A 20,686-nucleotide genomic window follows, 5' to 3' on the forward strand; every position below is an offset into this window, starting at 1 on the left:
TAGCCATGTTGCCGTGTTCCCAGATTTCAGAAATGAATGTGATGAGTACAGTTTGATTTTAAACACCGCTACATTATCTCCACCAACATCAGCTTTAGTTCTTGCCCATGTACCCTTCAGGATCAGAAGAGCTGACAGACAGCCCACAGCTCCTGTGACCTACTATTTTCTCCAACCAGAGAGGAGTTCCATCTCCTCTCTGGTTGGACTGATCCTCAGTCAGCTTTACCACGAATCAGCAGCAGATAGGCTGTATTGGTGCTAATTTGCGTAGTGAAGCCACTGGTTCGCATTGCTGCTCTCTGAACAGTTGGTATAAATTGGATAACACCATCAGGGTCAATGGGAGGGGGCACGGAGACTTAACATGGGTTAGTTTCTGATGACACTGCTAATATGTGTCGAACGCACGCTCACTTCATTTTGGAGCTGAGAGCATCACTACCACACGGGGAGGCATTTAACATGTTGTGCAGACTCGGCAGAGCGGTGGGTAAACACTAGGAAAATGCTTTGAAGACAAATTTAACACCATTTAAATTCTGATGACCTTTAATGCCATGTCTGCCATTTCAGTGCTACAACTTTAACAGTTCTCTGACGCAAATGTGACAACAGAAAAAAAAAAACAAATGAAACACAATATGGTAAATGCATCTGTCACAGTATTCATGGCACCCTGCAGTGCGATCCAAAAATACACCTGTGTTTTACTGTCAGACAACATCAAAGGTAGAGAAACCCTCAGAACAGATTATGGCTAGAAATGCTTTGGAGATGTCAAATGTGAGCAAAGCCAGCAGGATTTTAGAAATATGAGCTTCGAGAAGACTAAATATCAGTGTTCTGCTTCTTACTGGGTGGCCATGTCAAAGTGGAGATGAAGTCCAAGTCCTGTACAGAAACGAGGTAGTGTGGGAACCCCAGCAATGCTGTCAAAGTCCTCAGAGGTTAGCAGCTGTCACTGTGCATAAATCTCGGTGGGTGCACATGGGTGCAGCCCTCTTGAAGTTGGTTCTTATATTTGGAACAAGGTAACTCAAGCCCAGTGGACTAGGTTATGCCTCCCATCAGGGTTTGGGGGGTAAAAATAGCTTGTGCGCTTGAGGGAAGTCAGAGGATCAGGAGAGACTTCAGGGGATTAAAGTGCCGTGATTCTTTACATGAAGGGCTCATCCATAAGATGCTGCAGTATATGTCAGTCTTCGGTAGGGGGAAATGATCGCTTAAAGGGGAACTTTGCTGATTTTCAGCCGGCTTTGTATCATTACAGTGTAGGCACATGAACAGTGTGACCTTTCCTCCATGCTCCCTGCCCCCATGCACTCTTTTGCCAGGTGACATGTTTGGCTCTAAGGCTGTTTTTGGATTAACACAATTTTGGTATGCCTGTGTGAAAAACAGTTTTAAACAGGTAAATGCTGGAGTCAGATACATGAGCCAGATTAGAGTCTGGAGGAATTGTGGCGTGTGGAGGAGGAAGAGGTCATAGCTGAGAGTCACACACCGCACACCGGGGAGGACAGCATGGCATTGCACTCAGGTTTTTACCTTATAGCTTTTGAGCAAAAGGGAAAACTGCATTCCTTTGTCTCTGTAACCTCTGGTCATGTTGTCACAATTTCCAAATTATTTGCATCTTCCTACAGCATAGACAGGCAGGGTTTATGAAAAGAGCATCTTTCCAGCAGTGAAATATAATAAGAATAATGATGGACATTCCGAGTCTTACAAAGTTACACACTTTGCTGCAGAGCTGCATCACATTATGAAGAACTCATTTTGGGCTGAATCCCGTATTCCCAGTATCCCTGGATCTAACATAGATTAACAATGACACAATGAAAAGTTTATTTGAGCTTTTGCAAAACAATTCCATCCAGCTGCAGCAACTGAAATGAGCCAAAGGATGTGCTGCTGCTTTGGAGCATTTAAACCAAAATTTGTTGAGAATAATATTCATATATCCACGTCCACATAAGGTGTAGAAACAAGAAAATTAAACTTGCCAAACATTTACAAAAAATACTTGAATATATATTTTTATTTAAAGTATTTACAGTTTGTTTCCCTCCCACAGATAGCACCACATTGAAAATGTTGTCATGAATGAAGAGAGTTAACCTTTTGTTTGGGATGATGCTGGCGATGCACAAACTACAAGCACAAAAAAAAAGACACTTCACATTTTGCTTGTGACCTATACATGCCTTTATGATGAATTCAGCAGTCTACAAAAAGCTGGCCGTGGTAAATGAAATGAAATGATTGGACATGGATGTTAGAGGGGTCGCACTGAGCAAAAAAGACCCAACTTCACTTTCAGCTCTGGTGCACCACGCTGAGAAAGCTGGAGCAAGGCTGTCAGTGGCAGTCTGGTTGCAGGCTCCAAGGGGCTGAGAGGTGGCTTCTCCTGTTCGCTCCTTGTTGCTTTCATCTTAATCTCTGCTGGCGGACTGACAAAAGAATAAGGTTGAGATTAGACGGCGCGATATAACAGCAACACGGACGACAAAAACAAAATCAGCTGGATTAGTCTTGCCCAGTGCCTCTTGAATATTTACTCCAACCCCTTCATCATTTTACATGCACATTTAGAATGAGTTTCTGAGCATGCAGTCGAAGCATTTCTCACTCATATCGTTGTTTCGCGTGATGGCCATGGCAGCTCTGGCACGGGGACCCTGCTGGGTGAAGTGGTAGCCGAACTTGAGGATGCTGGAATTGTTCTCCAACATGGAGGCGATCTCCATCTCAACGGAGTCTCCCAACTTCTGCCTCTGTACCGGAGAGAGGAGGAGAAGCAGCTCATTCACAAGTTCACTATTTCTAGAAATAAGACCAGTAAAAAATGGTTTTGGCTACAGTGCCGAACAGACACGTGGTACGAGTGTTACAACAAACACGCTCAGTCTGACTACTTGTGTTTCAGTCTGCAGTGAGATGTTCAGTACATCCACAGTCTCATTATCTTATGTGTTCCCGACCTGGTTGTCAATCTTGAACTCCACCAGTGTGGCGTTATTGGCCATAGCTTTGATGATGGCCATCATGCCATCTGAAGTGATGAAGTTGGACTCAATATTAAGACTCTGCAAGCTGGTGTTCTCCTGCAGCATCTCAGCACATGCCTGGTGCACACAGACAAATAGAGGGGTTTTGTTCAGTGCGGAACCACATGTTAAGAAACGATCATGTTCATACTTGCTAAACTCCTGCTTTGCAACAACAGTGTTGTCCAATGAATTGCGAAAGTGAGAATGTCAAGTTACTTAGAAAATCTCTTTTCAAATCTCCCTGTGTATTTGACATGTCATCCCTAAATTAGGTTTGAATAGGACTGATTGTCATAGAATCACACATATGGTGGGGCTGGACTCTGCTGCTGCTCTATGCAGGTTCAAACAAGGTTGTGTTTTCACTGGCCCTTGTTCAACATCAAATTTGTTAGTGCTATAGTCACTGCTAGTACGTTGGTTGCTGTTTGTGTTGTCTCTCTCTCTCTTTCTCTCCCTCTCCCTCTCTCTCTCTCTGTCCAACCTCCACCCAACATGGACCCCTACAGAAGCCACCCACATTGAGCCTGGGTCTGTTCCAGGTTTCTTCCTCTTAAAGGGGAGTTCTTCCTCCACTGTTGCTCAATATAATATAATACCTGATGCTGCTCATGTGGGGATTCTTGAATCCTTAATGTTGAATTCCTGAATCGTTGGGTCTCTCTCTAATTAAAGAGTTTGGTCTAGACCTGCTCTTTATGGAAAGAGTCTTGAGATAACGCTGTTATGAACTGGCGCTATATAAATAAAGATTGAAGGTGTGTATAGGCCTGAGGGGTGGAACATGGGCCAAGGAAGAACTCCTTAGAATTTGGAATGGATCCGGACCTGATGCATGAATAAGCAGTAATACTGACCATATTGAAACATTGGTGTCTGTAGCAAAGTGAACGGTGTGGTGTTTATCTGAAACACTGACATAATGGTACTACAAGAGCATGTCATTTTTTTCATACCAAAGAAATGAAACCCGAGACTATAGAAAAAACATTTGCCAGCTGTCCTGTTGCAATGAAAAATGATTTTCACATTGTGGGCTACTCACATAGGCCACAGGGTCATTGCTACGGGTCGCAGCAATGCTCAGAAACTCCACGTGAGAGTTTCCCTTCATACCCTCAAAGATCTCCTTCAGTGTTGGGATGGGAATGTCCTGCAGCACAGACGGAGGGACGACATCTCTGTAAGCTTTGGTTCTCAACCAAGTGATGATTATTTATTAATGAAAGATTTGACACACCTGTAATAATTCAGCTGCACTGTTGTCTTAATGTTTGTTCTCCCGATGAACTGAATACACTGTGTTCGTTTTAACCTGTTAACATCACAGTTCCTCACGTTCAGCTCACCTTGATGTTGTTGAGGTTGACTTCAGTCAGGCTGCTGTCATTGTTGTGGATTCTCTCCAGGGTTTCCTCCACGTTGGTGCTGTTGGGCGGCTCGTCAGGGAAGATCTTAAATGGATCTGCTTTGACTACACCTTTGACAACATCACAGTTAAGGCTGCAGGGTGGGGTAGTGACATCGCTTTATCCCCAAGGCGATCACAATAATGAATAATGAATCTTTTAAATGTATAACTTTATTTATGTATAGTTTCAGGGGCTGAGAGTGCCAGGGCATACAAACTAAAAAAAACCATGCATTTAAATGTACATACACAAATGTGCAATTTTTAAGTGACAATAATCTTGAACCTTGAACTTTGACCCTAATATGTAATGTTTATATGTATGTACAGTAGTCATTACATCTTACATCTGAAAGAAATATCTAATGTAAATATGTAATGGGTCAATCAAATGGACAACAAAGAACACTTTCTGTGACACCTTGAATTGAACGTCTCAAACACGTCAGTATTTCACTTTGCTTTAACAGAAAAACAGCTGTGTAAATTGAAATAAGAAGATGTTAACAAGAGTAAGATGCACATGTCTTCAAATGACTTTCAGTAGCAGTTTGTAAAATATCTTTTCTAATGAAAATATGATAAAATAGAAATGATGTCATACGTACTGTTGATGCCCTCTGTGTTGGCGATCGTGCCTGTGGTGCCCAGAGCATCGTAGTACTGCTTGTTGCTCATCAGTGTGTACATGCCGAGGATAGCTGCAGGTACAGGGAGGCAGTCACACACGGTATTTGAATAGGATCTTTCTTTATGTCATGGATTGTGCTTTTGTTATGTCTGTTAATACAGCCTGTGCTGTTGTGTTGTCCATGCACTGCACTGAGACCCCCCCCACACCCAAGACAAATTCATGTACAAATGAAATGTTTATGATTCTGAGTCCAAGACAAAAGGAGACCCAGTTAGTGAGTGTGTGTGTGTCTGTTTGAAGAGATAAGAATATCGCTGTCTGAGCTCAGCAGGAAACTCAGTGTGAGTGTAATCTCACACTTTCACACAATTATACAGTTTCAGGGTGAGCGGGTGGGCCTTTAGCCTTCTCTGTGTTATTCTAACTGATACTGACTCAGTGTTACGAGCCAACATGCAATTTAGGAAAGAAGAATCCAGTCTTGGACGTCCAATCTCTATTTATGAACACGAACAACTTCCTTCTACAGACCAAAGACTTCTAAAGAAGTCAGTGTTGTGATGAAATTAGTTTGATGTTGGTCAACAGAGAGTGAGAGTAGATTTTTAACCTCCCCTTTGGAGACTCACCCACACCCACATACAATACAGAACTAGACTACAGACATTCTTATTCCTGTATGAACTGGCCCTAAAAATGACAGTTTTGCTGCTCGTGTCCCACGTGAGCACAAAAGTCGATCTTGACTTATTCTAACGTACTTGTAGGTAACTTGCTATTTATTCTAACCCAATAAATGTTGGTGCCTAAACCTAACCAAACTGTACCCATTTTACAACGGTAACATCCTTAACATACTTAACTTCCATCACATGGGTAACTTCACTCATTTGCTGGCCCGTGTCTTGTCTCCGTCCTTTCTGTAGAGGGCATTCTGTCATTTCAGTCTGACAGCATGTTTAAATAATATCTTACATATCGTCACCTTGTAATAGCTAGATGTAGCTCTGTTTTGCTATGTATCTTTTAAACACAACAGCAAAACAAAACAGCTGATTGGAGCAGCTACAAGTATCAAAATTAATAACACTCATTATACGGAATTCCCTATTTTTAGTCCACTTAACTATTTTGTTCAGTTTCTGAGGCGTTCTGATGATAAAATTGGTCAGAGAGGAGCAAACTGTCAGTGCTTTATATACGGCTTGGTACTTTAATCTATATTTTGTATATAAGATTGGACAGAACTCAAGTAAAGTGCATGCACCTCAAAATGACTGAATACATATAAATGATAAACTGTAGTTTCCAGCCAAATTATCTGTCAGCCAGAAGTGAACAGTTTTTACTGTAGTTTCGTAGTTTTGTGACAATATATTAAAAGAAAACCGAATATGTCCTGATAATCACCTTCATCACTGGACAGACAGCAGTGACGTTTTGTCGTGTCGTGACTGTTTGTGTCCAGGAGGAGGCAGACCTGCTGCTTCTCTTTATGCTCTCGTTGTAACCAAACTGTGTCACACGCCAACTGCTGTGACAGCAACCCCCCACCCCTACACCCCGTCCCCACTTCCATCCCCTCCGCCCTCTCTCCACCTTCCCACCCACCAGCATCCTGACCCGGTGTAGGGAGCCATGGGAAGGGCCTTGTGAGGAGAGGGAGGCCAGAGAGACAGCTGCCTGCTTAGAGGGGGGGGGCGTTACTGACCATAAACACCATCCTGTCATCCGCTTTGGGCCTTAGAATAACCCACCGTAGCTTTACAGCCCAAACTAGAATGCAGATAACTAAGAAGCTCAGTGTAGAATGTGTGTTAATCTAAATAAAATGTAAAAATGAAGTTATCTGGATGACTCGTCGAACCGTTCTCCCTCCGAGCTCATGAAGCGGCTCGGCCGAGCTACTCATCCCCTTTTAGTCTGTTTGCCAAAAAGCCCAAACAAAAGAGTGACAGAGGCTAACTGAGGTTTAATCCTCATCTGGACTCCGTCCAGGGTTAAAACAGCGCTCGCTCTGACAGGCTGATGGAGTTGGACAAACTGGCTCCCCTGCTCTGTCTTTCCGGATGCCTGTCTGTCTGTTTGGCCTGTCAGAGGGTGTTCAAAGGATCACACTCAATAAAGAAAACATGCTGTATGATTCAATCGAAGCTTATTTCTTAAGTCATCATTTATTCAGCATATCAAGCGTGCACTTTTACTGAGGTAACTTACATGTTCACTGATGTATTTAGTTAAAGCCAGTGAATATCTGCTCTGTCCTACCTGAGCCTGGTCCATCTCAAGTTATCCATCAAGCACAAAGCATAAGGCGAGGCAGTCCTGTCAATCTTTGCATGGGTCTATAGAGATCGACAAGTCTGCAAAAAACTTTTTATTCAAAACCTCCCCAAAACTAGAAACATAAAAGCAAACTGAACTAAAAATTGCTTCTCTCTACTCCAGTGAAAACCTCACTCTGTAGGCTTTCCAAACCAGCTTACAGCCTACGGGACAGAAGCAACAAGTGTGTGAAAACATTCATGGTTTCAAACATTTTAATTTAATTTTTCATTTTGAGCGATAAACCTGCTATCAATATCACTACTGTGAGCTGGATATGTGCCGTGCAAGAATGTCAGGCATGGCAGCAGTAACTAATGGGGACTGGGCTCCGTGAACACTCATGAACAGTTATGATGTAATTGTGTCAGATTTAGCCAAATGGCTAATTTTCATCTCAAGTGCAGTCAGTTACCATAATAACCATTTCTATTGTTTGCTTGTAACGTTGATTAAGGAGTAATGCTGCTATAGCTACTACTACTTTAAGACTTTAAGATCATCTACTACATTCATTAAATGTCAAATATACAAATCTTAAATGAGATCATGAGAAAAGAGAGAATGAAGTCCTAAAGTCTCCAACAAAACGTCTCATATTACACTGTCAGTTCTAAGCTGTGTTAAAATGATTTAGAGCTTCAGAAAACATGAAAAACTGCAGCTTGTCTATCTGTGAACACAGACGCTTCCAACCGGTCTGTTTTAAGCAGATACAGTATCTCTGCCCCCACCATCTCCATGTCCACCCCTTCCTTTGGTGGCCTGGGGCCAGGCTTATTTATTTTTGTGTTGCTGAGCGTGGGGAATTGGACCCCATTGCATGTCTGGCCATGTCTGTTAGCCCGGGACCACTGAGCTGTCTGTCTCAGTGTTGAGGGGAACAATATGGAGCTAACAGTCGAGAGATAACTGGGTCTCTATAATAGAGCTATGTGGGTCAGAGCCGCCGTGATGAAACACTGAGGTCACACTGTGTCCCCTGCTGGGAAACAAAGCGTTGACATCACCGGAAGAACGGACCTTTTTCCCAGCAGATATTTTGACACGTCACAGCAGGACAGGTTACCTGGTGACTGATGTCTTTAGATGAGCCGTAGTTCCGGGGTCCTGCTATTGTGCACGGCTCAGTGGGACACTTGATGGAACTGAGCCATCGTTCATACAGTACGGCTGTGTTCGAAACCACCTACTGTACTAGCAGAACGCACAGAATGTAGCATGTAGCATTTTGGACACTAACTTTATCATTGTGACTATGTTAAGTCTGTCTGTAATTACCTGCTACCCATAACAAAGCCATACTGTGTCAGGTCAGGCCTGTTAACCCTTTCATGCATAGAGGTCACTACAGTGTGCAGCTATTCAGAAGCTGTTTTCTTGTATATGCATGAGTTTTGATGGCATAGTTGCACATCAGCCACTACAGTGGATGTTACTGCATCATCTCATCCACTGCTACCCAGTGGGAAGCCATGGCAAGTGAAAAAAATAAGAGTGAAACCAAGATGGCCGACAGACAGCCAGAAACACCAAGCTGCTCATTTGTTTCTGTTCAAACCTTCTATAAAAAGAGACCCTGCAGGTAAGAAACATATGGTGACATCAAGTAACATCTAAGGAGTCATGCAAGTATTGATTTTATATTAGGAGGAAATTATGATTACTCACATGTCCACTGAAGTGTACATCATGCATCAGCAGCTATATTTCACCTACTGGACATGTAAATATATCTTTATAAAATATGGATTGAAAAAAAATATTGCTATTGTTTATTGCTAAGATGCAGTATGTAGTACTGTGACTGTGTTAGTCAGTGATATGTAGTTATGTTAATATGTAGTTAATATTTAATTGATTGTTAGACCCACCCAGGCTGGACTCACCCAATAAGCACTGCGATGGGTTTACTGACTGGATGACTGGATGACTGGAGAACTACTTTTGCTGGTACTATTACCATAATTATCATAATGACAGTAATAGTGTTTGACTAACCTGCAATATCACACATCTCTGCATCGGTGGCATTTTTCAGAGCCTCCTCCAGCTCCGGCTCCAGTAGCACCTGCTCGTGCTCGGGGATGGGAGGGGGTTTCTTAGGCACAAAGGTCTTTCCTAAGGACAAAAAGAAAGAGTAGATGGCTTGAGAGATGAAACTAGAGAAAATGGGAGAACGTTTTGACAACAGATGACAAAAGTAAAAGAAGTGGACAGAGACGGTTATAGTCAGGTAGGGTGAGCAACAGAAAAGGTATGAGAAAGGGTCAGACAGCTGGAAGACGTCCCATCTGATGTTTGTGTGCATTAACGCACAATCCCTTTTTTCCTTTTTTACATCTTCAGGGGGTTTCTGCAGACTGAATGTTTTAAACATTAAATCTGTCTGTGTTTCGGTAAAAGCTCTGTTTGGATCATGTTTCCCAAAACACGAGTAAGCCAGGGCTTATCACAGATTTGTGGACCAGCTCTAATAAACTCCACTGGAGCCTGGCCTGTGCTGTCTTATCTTGTTCTTTGTGTTTGTCTCATTCAATCTAACAATTTCATCCGTAACAAAAAAATAATTGTTGACGGGATGTAGATAAATCTGCTCTATTATTGGTTTCCTTTGATTAAATGAGAACTATAGTGCAAATATTATCAGCCACATCGTTTCCTGGTGTAGGTCTGGACATGTCAGCCATGATCGAAATGGCCCCAAAACTCAGTGAGCTGCAAAAACCCCACACAGACCTGAGACTAAGAGCCTAAGCTGCTGTGCAGTGGTGCATCACAGAGTGCAGAGTGCTGCTGTGCAGCTGGCTGAGGACAGGGAAAGGACACAAGTCATTAGAGATCTAAGGTGGATACAACTCTGTGAAGATGTTTAAAGGTGTTTAACTATGTTTTATGTCCAGTATATGTGTTCACTTTATGCAACCTTCGATGCTTTACGATGCAGGGTGTGGTCTGTCCTGGGGAGGGGAGGGAAGGATCATGTGATGTAGACACACAGCAGCTTTTACTGTGTTTTACAAGAGCATAGCAATTTCAACTTCATTGTCTGAAAAAAATCTAAATTTCCTTGACGCCGTCCCCTCTATTCTGCATCCATGCAAACACGTGCCTAAGACTTAATGTAAAAAAATCTAGTAAAAACAAGTTCATCTTTTACAGGAGCACTTGATTTTTCTTTGTCACTATACCCAAATTAGATAACGTAAATGGAAAATGTGGCAGCGTATCGAGCAGAGTTGCTCGGACAGGACGCCTGCTTTCCCACCTTTCTTCTCCCCTGTGAAGGGGACCAGGTCCTCCCTGTCCTGGTGCTCCAGGGCCTGCTTCTCCAGGTGCTGCTGCAGGGCGTCACGGTCAAATGCACCGGTTGGGGACTTCTTTGTCTGGTCACGCTGCCGAAAGCCGGCAGGCAGCATGGCATTCTGGGAGAACAGGAGGTCAAATGTTATGTTGATGTGACATTAAGACTAGAGAACATGGGAGGATGGATTCACTGTTAGTGGACTGAGTGAGTAGGAAGTGTATGACTCCTTATGACATATCAAATGATCTGTTACAGTCGAGTAATACGTTTCTTTTAATGTATGTATGTATGTTCTTTGATTACTGACTATAATGTTTCTTGATGCACATTCTCCATCCTATGGCTGTGAAATATTTGCTTTCAGCTTTAAATGTGTCTCACAATAGAGACGATTGTCACCTTCCCTAAGTCAGGTACACACTATGAAGGAACAATGGATACAAATGTTATTTTTCATTTCAATATGAAATGAAAACTGAAAAGGAACTAAGATTAACATAAATGAGAAAACATGTACATGTAACAAGTGCTTGTTACTAAGACTTGTGTGCAATAACTTTAAAATCTAAAATACACTCAACTGTAGATGGTTGCTTTTAACGAAAAAAGGCCTGAAGCATTTTCTTGTTCTGTTTTAATTTAGGAGAGTTTGCCACGGCAAAACTTGCTCTTCATGGTTGAGAGGGCGGCTTGATTTCATAATTCAGTTGACCTTTTGCCCTCATTCTCTGGCTGCTCACTTGGTGTGTTCAGCAAATGTAATCAGTGGTGTGCTCACTGGAGTAAGGATGGAAAGTAGATACAGACCAGACTGATTAGACACCTGCAGGGCTTGTGGACCTGAGGCACCACAGTGAAGAAAGTGATCCGAAGCCAACCAAACCCTTCCCCATACCTCTGGATCCATCTCCTGCAGCTCATACTCCAGCCTGTCCAGCTCCTCGGCACTGAGGCCCCTGAGGATGGCATCCTCGTCAATGTCCCTGGGGTCCGACATGGCTCCTGAGGATCCGGCTCACACACACAAACACTCACTCATACACACCGCTGCACACCCCTGGGCGAGAGGGCACTGTGAGAGAGGGGAGGAGAGGGGGGAGAGATGAAGGGGGAATCCTTACGGCCATGTGCAAAACATCTCTGCTCATTTAGAGCAGTAGGATCTAACTGAACCTGCAACCCAACCTCACTAATAAATAGTGTAAATATAGTTCACTTCACTTTAACTAACTTTTATTTGTAAGGTACTTTATTTGAAACTTTAACTTTAACCCAGGAGTTCCTATCCATTTCCCTGATGCTTTTATTTTATACTGTTCATCTAAATGGTGAAAAAAAACCTGCTGTTGACATACTGTGGAGCTGTGCATTGCATTGTTCAGTATTGTTTTGTTTCATTTTATATCATCTAATCATATTCAGTATCAAATTGTACCAAAATGTACAGTATCATATTGGATCAATGAACAGTAATGCACAATATTTGTTCATATATCATAACATTACATAACATTATGGTGATTGACTTTCCTGTGTTCACATCATATTGTCCCCTTTTTACTACAATGTACCACAGTGCACAGTGCCCACCGCATTGTAAAGGATGGTACGTAATGACATCTAATCACATTCTAATGTACAGTGTTGCATGGTTCATGTTGTGTAATACTGTGCTGTGTCATGTCTCAATGTGTTTGTATCATATTGTACTGTAATATTACATTGTGCATATTGCTTACTTCTATATTATATACTTATTGTAACATATCATTTCATATTGTATGACTATTGTATTGTATCACATTTGTTTCAGTACATGGTAACATGCACTGTTTTGTTGTACACTCCAGGGTTTCAAATTATTATGCGAAAACATAAATCACTCAGACCTCATTTGACCTGGGGACCCCCTGGAGTCCTGTCAAGGACTGAGGGCTACCCTGCCCTGTATTTTAGGAGCCACTGTCCTTGTCAAACAGTTTCATGATCTTCATTGAGCTTATCGGCTGCCCTATCCAGAGCGCTTCAATAATGTGATGATGATAATAATAGATTTCCAATAATAAATGAGCAGTACTCAGGAGGGCAGAGTCTACGTGAATGTGCTGCAGCAGCCTTCAGGTTACACGCTTACAGCCTTAAGCCTCATTTTCACCTTAAAGCACACAAGAGGCGAATAAGCACTGCTGTCCGAAAGGCAAAGAGGTAGAACGAGGCAGAGACGGCAAGGAAGAGAAAGCGAGAGAGAGAGCAAAGTCTTTGTAACTCTAAACCCTTAGCTCACCACACAGCAACTAAGAATAGCAGAATGAAGAGAGGAGAGGGGTGGAAAGTGCAATCCCTTATTTATCACTGACAGACACTTGTTCATACAGTGGTGGACACACCCGAAAAACATATCTACATGCTGTGATGAAGAGGCACAGACACACAGAAAGTTCTAACTACACGGCAGGGCCCCCAAACTGGGAGAAATCACAACAATAACTCTGGATCAAAGCATGAGTAATGCAGCTATCAGGTTTGGGAGGTCCACTTCCAGTCCAAATTTCACCCCAACTTGGCCACAGCAGAACACCATCACAGCTCAGGTCCCAGAGTGTGGTTTCACTTCAGCCACTCTGCTTGTATAATGTCAGAAGACATTAACGTGTGGGATCTGTGGTGTGGTGGTGAGAGTTTTGTTTTCTGCTAACGTATGTAATCACGTTTAAGGTCTGGGATTATAGGAATTTAAAGGAATTATTTAGGCCGTCATTAACTTACACAATACATAATCAAGGTCACAGAGATGCGAAAGTTGTCCTGGCAGCTACAGCTCACACGCTTGTTATTCCACTGAGAAAAGGTCATGTATTTCACCCTATACAGTAAAAGGGACATATTAAGCAAGTGTCTCTGGTGTGTCGGGAGACCCTGAAGCTAAAACAAAAGACCATCCTCTCTTTTTCTTTCCTGCTCCATCTTTTAGCAAATGTGTTTGTGACGCCACACGCAGGGATCTGTTGAACATGTGACCCCCTTCAGCCCTTCAGCAGGCTGATGGTCCACACCACTGCAAACCTGGATCCACCCAACAGTCTTCATGTCCACCCACCATCCAAGGAAGTGAAGGTTCAACGGATCTGCAGGATTTTGGATGAGCTTGTGACTAAAATGTCCTCACAGTGACAGCAAAACACGACTGGTATGTGTGTGTGTGTGCATGTGTGTGTAACACGATTTTACTGCTTCCTTAACGAGGGCCGGTAAAACAGTTTGAGTTCCAGGATGGATCAATGCTTTGTCGAAGTTTGCCTGTGTTTTATGTCGTTTCACTGTTTGTTTGGCAGGTTTGTCTGCCTCCAGCTTGATATGTGTGTGTGCATGTGTTAATGTTTGAAATCCACAACAATTACAAAGCTTGGTGTAGATGCAACATCTTCCTTTGATAGCGAAAGCGATAAAACCACTGGTTGAAACATGCTCCTGTCTGCCTGGCAGCTCCTCATCCAAGCTGCGTGGCTCTAATGTGTAAAGCCAAGGACACAAACATGGGATCACACAGCAGAGTGCTGAGAAAGATGGAGGAGATTTAAAGGATGAGGGGAAGGAGGCTGCAGCTCAGAAGGCCAGGTGGAGGATAAATCTACATAGACTCACTTTTTATCTGGGATAAATGGTTTACTACAGTAGCTTTTACCACACCAAGCTTCCTGTGATGGTTAGAGAAAAGGAAAGTGAGAGCATCAATAAAGATTTTGTCTTTTTTTTGTTAATTATTCAGTAAATGGTGAATGGTCTGTTCTATATTATTGTAAAACATTAAATTATGTAGTATGTATGAAAATATTGCACTGCTATGGTTGTTTAAAAGCTATGATTTTTAAATAGGATTCAGTGATGTAACTTTTAGGGCCTAGCAGCCACAGCTGGTAGCAAAGTCCCTCAAAAAGTTGAAACAAAAGTAAAAATCTTCATGTTCAGGCTGTATTCTATCTCAAAGTTGACTCATTTTGGCATGAAAATGTTTCATTAGCTACATCATAAACCTTTTCCAGTTCCCTTTGGAGCATCTCCTCTGCTTTTCTTTGGTGTTGTGCTGTCTTTAACGTGGGGAGCTATCTGTGGCTGAAGGAGTGAATGCGACCCAGGGCTCCATCCAAACAAGGCTCATGTGATTTGCCTCAGTCAAGCCTTTGAGCCTTGCTTATTGTTGAGCTAAATACATGGCTGTTTTCTGACACTTGAGCTAAGAGTCTGAGGGCTCAGACAACTGCGGACCAGCAGCCTGCCGGTTAAGGAACTGAAGAGCATTTGACTTGTTTTAGATCATGCTGACTTTGGTGTGGTGGTCTAACAGCAGATTCCTCCTCTAGGATTAGACAGGGAACAAAAAAGATCCAGATTAGATCAATACTTTACAATTCAGAGGGAATATTGTTGTCAGCAAAAGAAAGAAAAAATAGGGGTGTATGGAGGTGGAACTAGAAGTCTGTAACCATTACTGTACAAACGTGCACAGAGAGAGCGATGGGTTTTAAAAAGATGAACTGATACAATGTCAAGTGAAACAAAACCACTTGTGGGGAGTTTGTGTGTGAGACTACAGGCTGACAGCTGACCTCTCATGTCCACTGACCGTGTCCTCACATACTTTTTTCTCTGTCTGTAGCAAATTCCTCTGAAGGGAGACGAGCAGATTTGAAGCTGGAGCGACCCGCAGTCTGAATGTGTGCACAATATCATTACACGTGTATCATTAACATGATGACAATATTTCCTTTTTTTTAACTGAAATAAATGGTAAAATATAAGATGTCAACAAAATGCATGGGCAGAATTTGGCTCTCTGGTAAACAGACAACCAGCCAAGCCCTTCGTTGTGTTTTCATTTGTTTTGACATTTCATTTGGCACGTTCCACATGCCAGGAAGCATCCGACCACACTGGAAACAGCCTGGACGTTTGTGAATGTGCATCTGTCCCCAGCAGTCCCAGCAGGGTTTCTATATGGACCAAAGCAGACTGGGAGTGGAGCAGAGAGCTGGCTGTCACCTGCTGCTGCCAGCTGGCTCTGAACGTTTCTGTTTCCAGTTTAAATCTCAACCCTCTCCTGCACCTGCAGTTTCTGCCCTGTGTGTCTACATGTTGTTCAGGTTTGACAAATGACAGCTCCTCTATGTTATCTCTGAATCAGGTCTGATGCGCTCTAAATGGTGTCAGCTCAGACAGTCACAGTTTTTTTCACCTTCCCCGTGTCATCATTATCACAACAGTAAGTGATTCATTCAAGGGACAGAGAACCAGCCGGTTCGAATCAGATTTAATGAGAAGCCTCGATTCATAGACCCCCTCAGGGCTCATTCAGTGGCTAAATGTATTTAAAACAAGGTTAATACTACTGATATTCTAGCCAGACAATGCAGACAATGTAAATCTCTGATATTAGTCTGTTGGTATCAGGCCTTTGCTGTGACCTTGGCTTGCAAATAAAGTTTAAATTGAATAACTTGTTGGTCTCAGCTAACTTTTACTGACAAGTGAGGCAGCACATCAAATCAGAGTATTGTACCATATTCACCTGATACCAGATCAATTGAACTACCTGCTGTTAGACTTCAATGTTCTGTTCATTGCTTCGGGAAAATAAAATAAAATTATTGGGAAATTAAAGAAAATAGGAAATTCTGAGCTTCCATGTGTTACTTCATTTTAATGACTTAATCAAAAACTGATTAAGCTAAAAGGCCTCCCTCCTGATAACCACACAGGGGTTTTCCCTTAAGACTGATTACAGCTCTTCTCAGGACTTCTGAGAGTGACATTTTTGCAGTAATGCCCCCAAAATTCCTACAAACCCCCCTCCCCAAAAATAAACAAGTTGTATCACCTGTACACCTTCAGCTGCAATCTCACAATGTGTTCTGCTCACTATGGAGGAAACCTCTAAGGGGTGATAATTGCAAAAAATTAGTTCCCACCAGGGAAAATTCACATGAACGTCCCCTCGAGTGGGAACAACCACTCCTGTCTGAAAATGATGGAGCACAACTTGTCAACTTTGATGTCATTTACATAACAACATGTTATTTTATTACCATTGGCCGTGGTAAAAAGTCAGATAAAGCAATATTTTAGTGGTTTTAGGGAGTGTACAGCAAAAACTCTGGGACTATATCACTTTGTAATATAAAGCATCAAACTGTCCCAGCATGCTTGGATAGTGGCATGAATCTTCATTGGGATTTAAACTCTCTGAAATAAAATGCAACACTTCCTCTCTGCAGCATCCATGCTGTCTCCACATTATGATTTCGGAGCTCACGAGCCCACCAGAGCTGGAAGAATCGAGAAATCGGAGGAGCACGTGAATGCACCATTACTCTTCCGTTCATGTTAGGTGATGTTAGGTTTCAATGGGACATTTAGAAAAATGACTAGTTTCTAAACCTGGTACATTACTATTGGTTTACTGAGCTCACCCATTAAAGTCACCCGGTCAAAGCAAAGGTAAAGTCTGGTGATGCCACCAAAACAGGAAACATATGCTTGAATTTGTCCATCATGCAGGCTTCGATGGAGGTGAATGGGAGGTGAACAGCGCATTCGTGAATTGTACTAGAATTGTAATGTGACTGTACCTTAACTGTGTAAGGCTCCATCATCTGTAATTAATGCTAAAATGTCAGGATCTGATCGGGCAAATGCTCCCTTCAACGGGATCTAAAGCAGCTGCTCCCGCTGCCCTCATCATTGCCAACAATGTTGTCCTTCAATCTCCAACCACCTGTTAAGTTTCTACAAGTGCGTGAGCGAGCGCATCGGCCGTAGCAGTTAGAGTGCTCTGAAACGTACAGATGGTGCTTCAGTCACTTGAGGAACACGCTGGCTGTGGGCTCTTGAAATCGTAGCTGAGATGGATGGAAGGTTTCTGGAGAAACCTTTGGAGACGTGCAGTAAAACAATGATTCACTGCATGTACACCGTCCACTTTCTTATTGTCCTCATCTGTCAAGGAGCTCCACTAACTCTATGTCTAAAGCACTGAGGCACTGAGACAAGCTGCAGTAAGGAGTGACTGTGTTTTATAAGCCAAAGGCCATTACAAGGGTTTAGATTTCACAGTGACAAAGGTTATACACTCATAAATGCTCTAAAATGATTTACGCTCTGCTTCTGTGCCAGGGCGTTTGTTTTCGCCGGTGCAGAAAACACATTTGTCAGTACTTTCTCTCAGATCCACTGCTCTGTTGTTGTTGCTGTTGTTGGATAGAGGTACATTTTTGTGCTACGGTAGCACAAGTGAAAAGGTTTTTTTCTAAATGACCACGCTGCAGGTTGCCATTCTGCCACTGACAACTCAGAAGATTTGTCACCATCCGCGGGTCGCCTTTTCCACTTCTTACCGCCCAAGTGTAACATTCCAAATCTGCCCTCAGCTTAATTTTAGCTTCACAAGTCAGCTACTTCCAGCCGTGTGAATCCGTCATGGGTTGCTCTTTGAGACTGTGTCGGAGCACCATTTTGAGGCCCAGTGAACGACTTGGCTGCATAGGTTTTTACTCCAAATGGATGTTTCAGATTGAATCTAGTGGGGGTTTTTTTTTGGAACAGCTGCAGGACACTGATGTGGATATTCATAAAGAAGCAACAAGTGGAACTGTTTTTCAAGACACATTGATCGTTCACAGGTGGTGTCTGTCAATTCAAAACATCTCTTTGACACAGAAACAACCTTTTGACACAATAACTGAAGTGAGGTCAGATCTACATGAAGAGCAGGGCGCCCACTTCATCAATCACAACTAAATGCAGGTATATAACCGTGACAAATGTCAGACACTGATGAATCCTAACCAGAGGGGAGAGGGCAAACTGGACCCTCGTCCCCAGTTTCCGAACTCTACAGCCCCCTGAGACAACATCTCCAAATCCCCTGTGACGAATTAACTGCACAGCGATGGACAGCTATTGGGTGGCTTAACCCCTCCACATACCATACTGATAGCTTCATTTGACAGTCAGTGTTTCAGTTTCCAGCTGACCCTCTGCAGAAGCCTCCCACAAAGTGTCAGCATCAAAAGAAGATCACATTCAGTTGAGCATTAAGTCGCCGAACTTGTACACGGAAACATTTACTTTTAGAGCCACAATTCACCCACGTCCCCCTTTTTCATGCTGCAGCTTTGTCCCATCTCAGACAAACATTCACAGTGTCACACATGAGGATCTGGCTTAAGGAAGCAGACAGGCAACCCAGAGAGAAAGATTAAAGCGTGGATCACCCCAACATGCCGGCAGGACCCCCTCCCCTAAAAACACACAGAGAGCGACAGACAGAGACAGACAGAGAGCCTCACACCTACCGTGACAGAAGCACAGTGCTGAAGCCCCTCGGCAAGGCACAGCCTGCAGTTAGAAACCAGAGAAAGTTGTTTCTCTTTTTTTCTGCCCCCTCCTCTCTGTCTCTTCCCCTCACTCTACCCCCCCCACCCTCTCTCTCTCTCTCTCTCTCTCTTGTGTGTCAAGCCTCTGGGCCGCTATGCTGAGACAGGCATACTGACAAACGGCACTTTGAGAAGTCAGCATTTTATTATTTTGGCCGTGAGAGGGAGGAGGGTGGAGGCCGAGAGTCGTGCATGGGGGGTGGGGGAGAAGTGGGACATGAGCTCGAACGCTCATTACTCGTTCAATTAAAAGTGAGCGCGGTCACACAGGAAGATAAAGGATGACACCTGGTGGTTTGAGAGTTGTACCTCGGAAGTGAGGCTTTCATTTTCAACCTGTGCACCTCTGCTGCTCTCTCTTGTATTTTATTGTGAATTTCATTATTATTTGTTTTTGTGGAACCATTTAGCATTGGCATTCTGTGGTGCATGGATTGTGATATAAAAACTAATACTGATATTAAGATTTCTTTGCATTATCATACATGATTTCAGCTTTAACTTTACGTAATGCTGAACAAAGGCTGTTCACGGTGGGATTGCCAATGTTCTCCCATTAACGGACAAACAATCCTGTTGCGTGTTAACGTCCAAGATATTTACAGATAGAAGTTCTCTGGAATTAATGTTTTACTGGATGTAGCGAACCAGTGTCACATTATAGATCCATTTAATCACACATTGATATTAATGATATTAGTGGCTATGTTTAAAGGAGCGGTTAAATGTCTGCATTGTCAGCTTGTTGAGGCCAATTAAGCGACAATTTTAAAACAGCTATTTAAAATGAAGTTAGTATTTTAATCAGTTTTCAGCAGATTTGTCCACCAAAGAAATGAAAGTCACCCATGCATCTGTAAACACTACAGTACGTCCTCTCCCACAATAATTCACAGTCCAGGAGCCAAATGTTCTCAGTGGAGATTTACACATCACTCCATTCAAACAGGCTGCACCATAAGAACTCCTTATAGAGGTTAGTCTATAACTGTAACTGCTGGACACTGAACCAACTGACAGGACTAACGTCAGTAATCATGTTCTGACCATGATATGACTTCATATATTTGACCTGACAGGTGATTAAAACGCTGTTTAACAATCATGTACACTTGGAAGATTTTAAATGATTCCATCCCCAAATAAACATATCACGAATGACTAATGCTAATAATACCTTGAAGAATAACTCTGGTATTTGGCTTTTTGTTTCTCTCTTTTCATTTAGACACAACAACATGTGCAAACAGGGCCCAGAGTTCTCCTTTAAAGGCAGGGTCTGTAACATTGGAGAAACTAGCAACATTAGCTCACTTTTGAAAGTATCCCATAGATAATATCTCACTTCCTCCCCTCTGCCTGACTGCTGCTGGAGGACGAGTTCACAGGTTAGCTCACTGAACGTCTGCCGTGGTACACAAATCTGAGAGCAACAGCTTTCTCTGGTCCTGCAGCTACGTGTGTGTGCTTCATGGTGGGGAACTCACAGCGGTGTGTGCTGAGCTTGGACAAACCTTCTCTGCC

General features: G+C 42.8%; 1 protein-coding gene across 1 annotated transcript; it reads right to left on the reverse strand.

The window, feature by feature from the left end:
• Nucleotides 1–534: 534 nt before the first annotated feature.
• tmod4 (tropomodulin 4 (muscle)) lies at nucleotides 535–19,220 on the reverse strand. The gene is made up of 10 exons (XM_070835120.1): nucleotides 19,082–19,220; nucleotides 11,629–11,805; nucleotides 10,695–10,851; nucleotides 9,428–9,547; nucleotides 5,076–5,168; nucleotides 4,406–4,536; nucleotides 4,102–4,209; nucleotides 2,988–3,131; nucleotides 2,636–2,780; nucleotides 535–2,456 (listed from the first exon to the last, which is right to left on the reverse strand). The coding sequence occupies exons 2-10, from the start codon at nucleotides 11,728–11,730 to the stop codon at nucleotides 2,434–2,436; spliced, it is 1,023 nt and encodes a 340-aa protein (XP_070691221.1). The 5' UTR covers nucleotides 11,731–11,805; nucleotides 19,082–19,220; the 3' UTR covers nucleotides 535–2,433.
• Between the last annotated feature and the right edge of the window lie 1,466 nt (nucleotides 19,221–20,686).

Source organism: Pempheris klunzingeri, chromosome 8 (genome assembly GCF_042242105.1).
Source record: "Pempheris klunzingeri isolate RE-2024b chromosome 8, fPemKlu1.hap1, whole genome shotgun sequence".
Lineage (NCBI taxonomy): Eukaryota > Metazoa > Chordata > Actinopteri > Acropomatiformes > Pempheridae > Pempheris > Pempheris klunzingeri.

What these genes read in the sequence shown, in the direction of transcription:
- tmod4 (XM_070835120.1), bottom strand. Translation starts at nt 11,730, where the DNA reads ATGTCGGACCCCAGGGACATTGACGAGGATGCCATCCTCAGGGGCCTC. An exon ending in CAACACAGAGGGCATCAACA is followed by an intron (nt 4,537 to 5,075) that starts GTACGTATGACA and finishes ATGTTGTCAAAG; the next exon opens with GTGTAGTCAAAGCAGATCCA. An exon ending in GCAATGACCCTGTGGCCTAT is followed by an intron (nt 3,132 to 4,101) that starts GTGAGTAGCCCA and finishes TGTGTGCACCAG; the next exon opens with GCATGTGCTGAGATGCTGCA.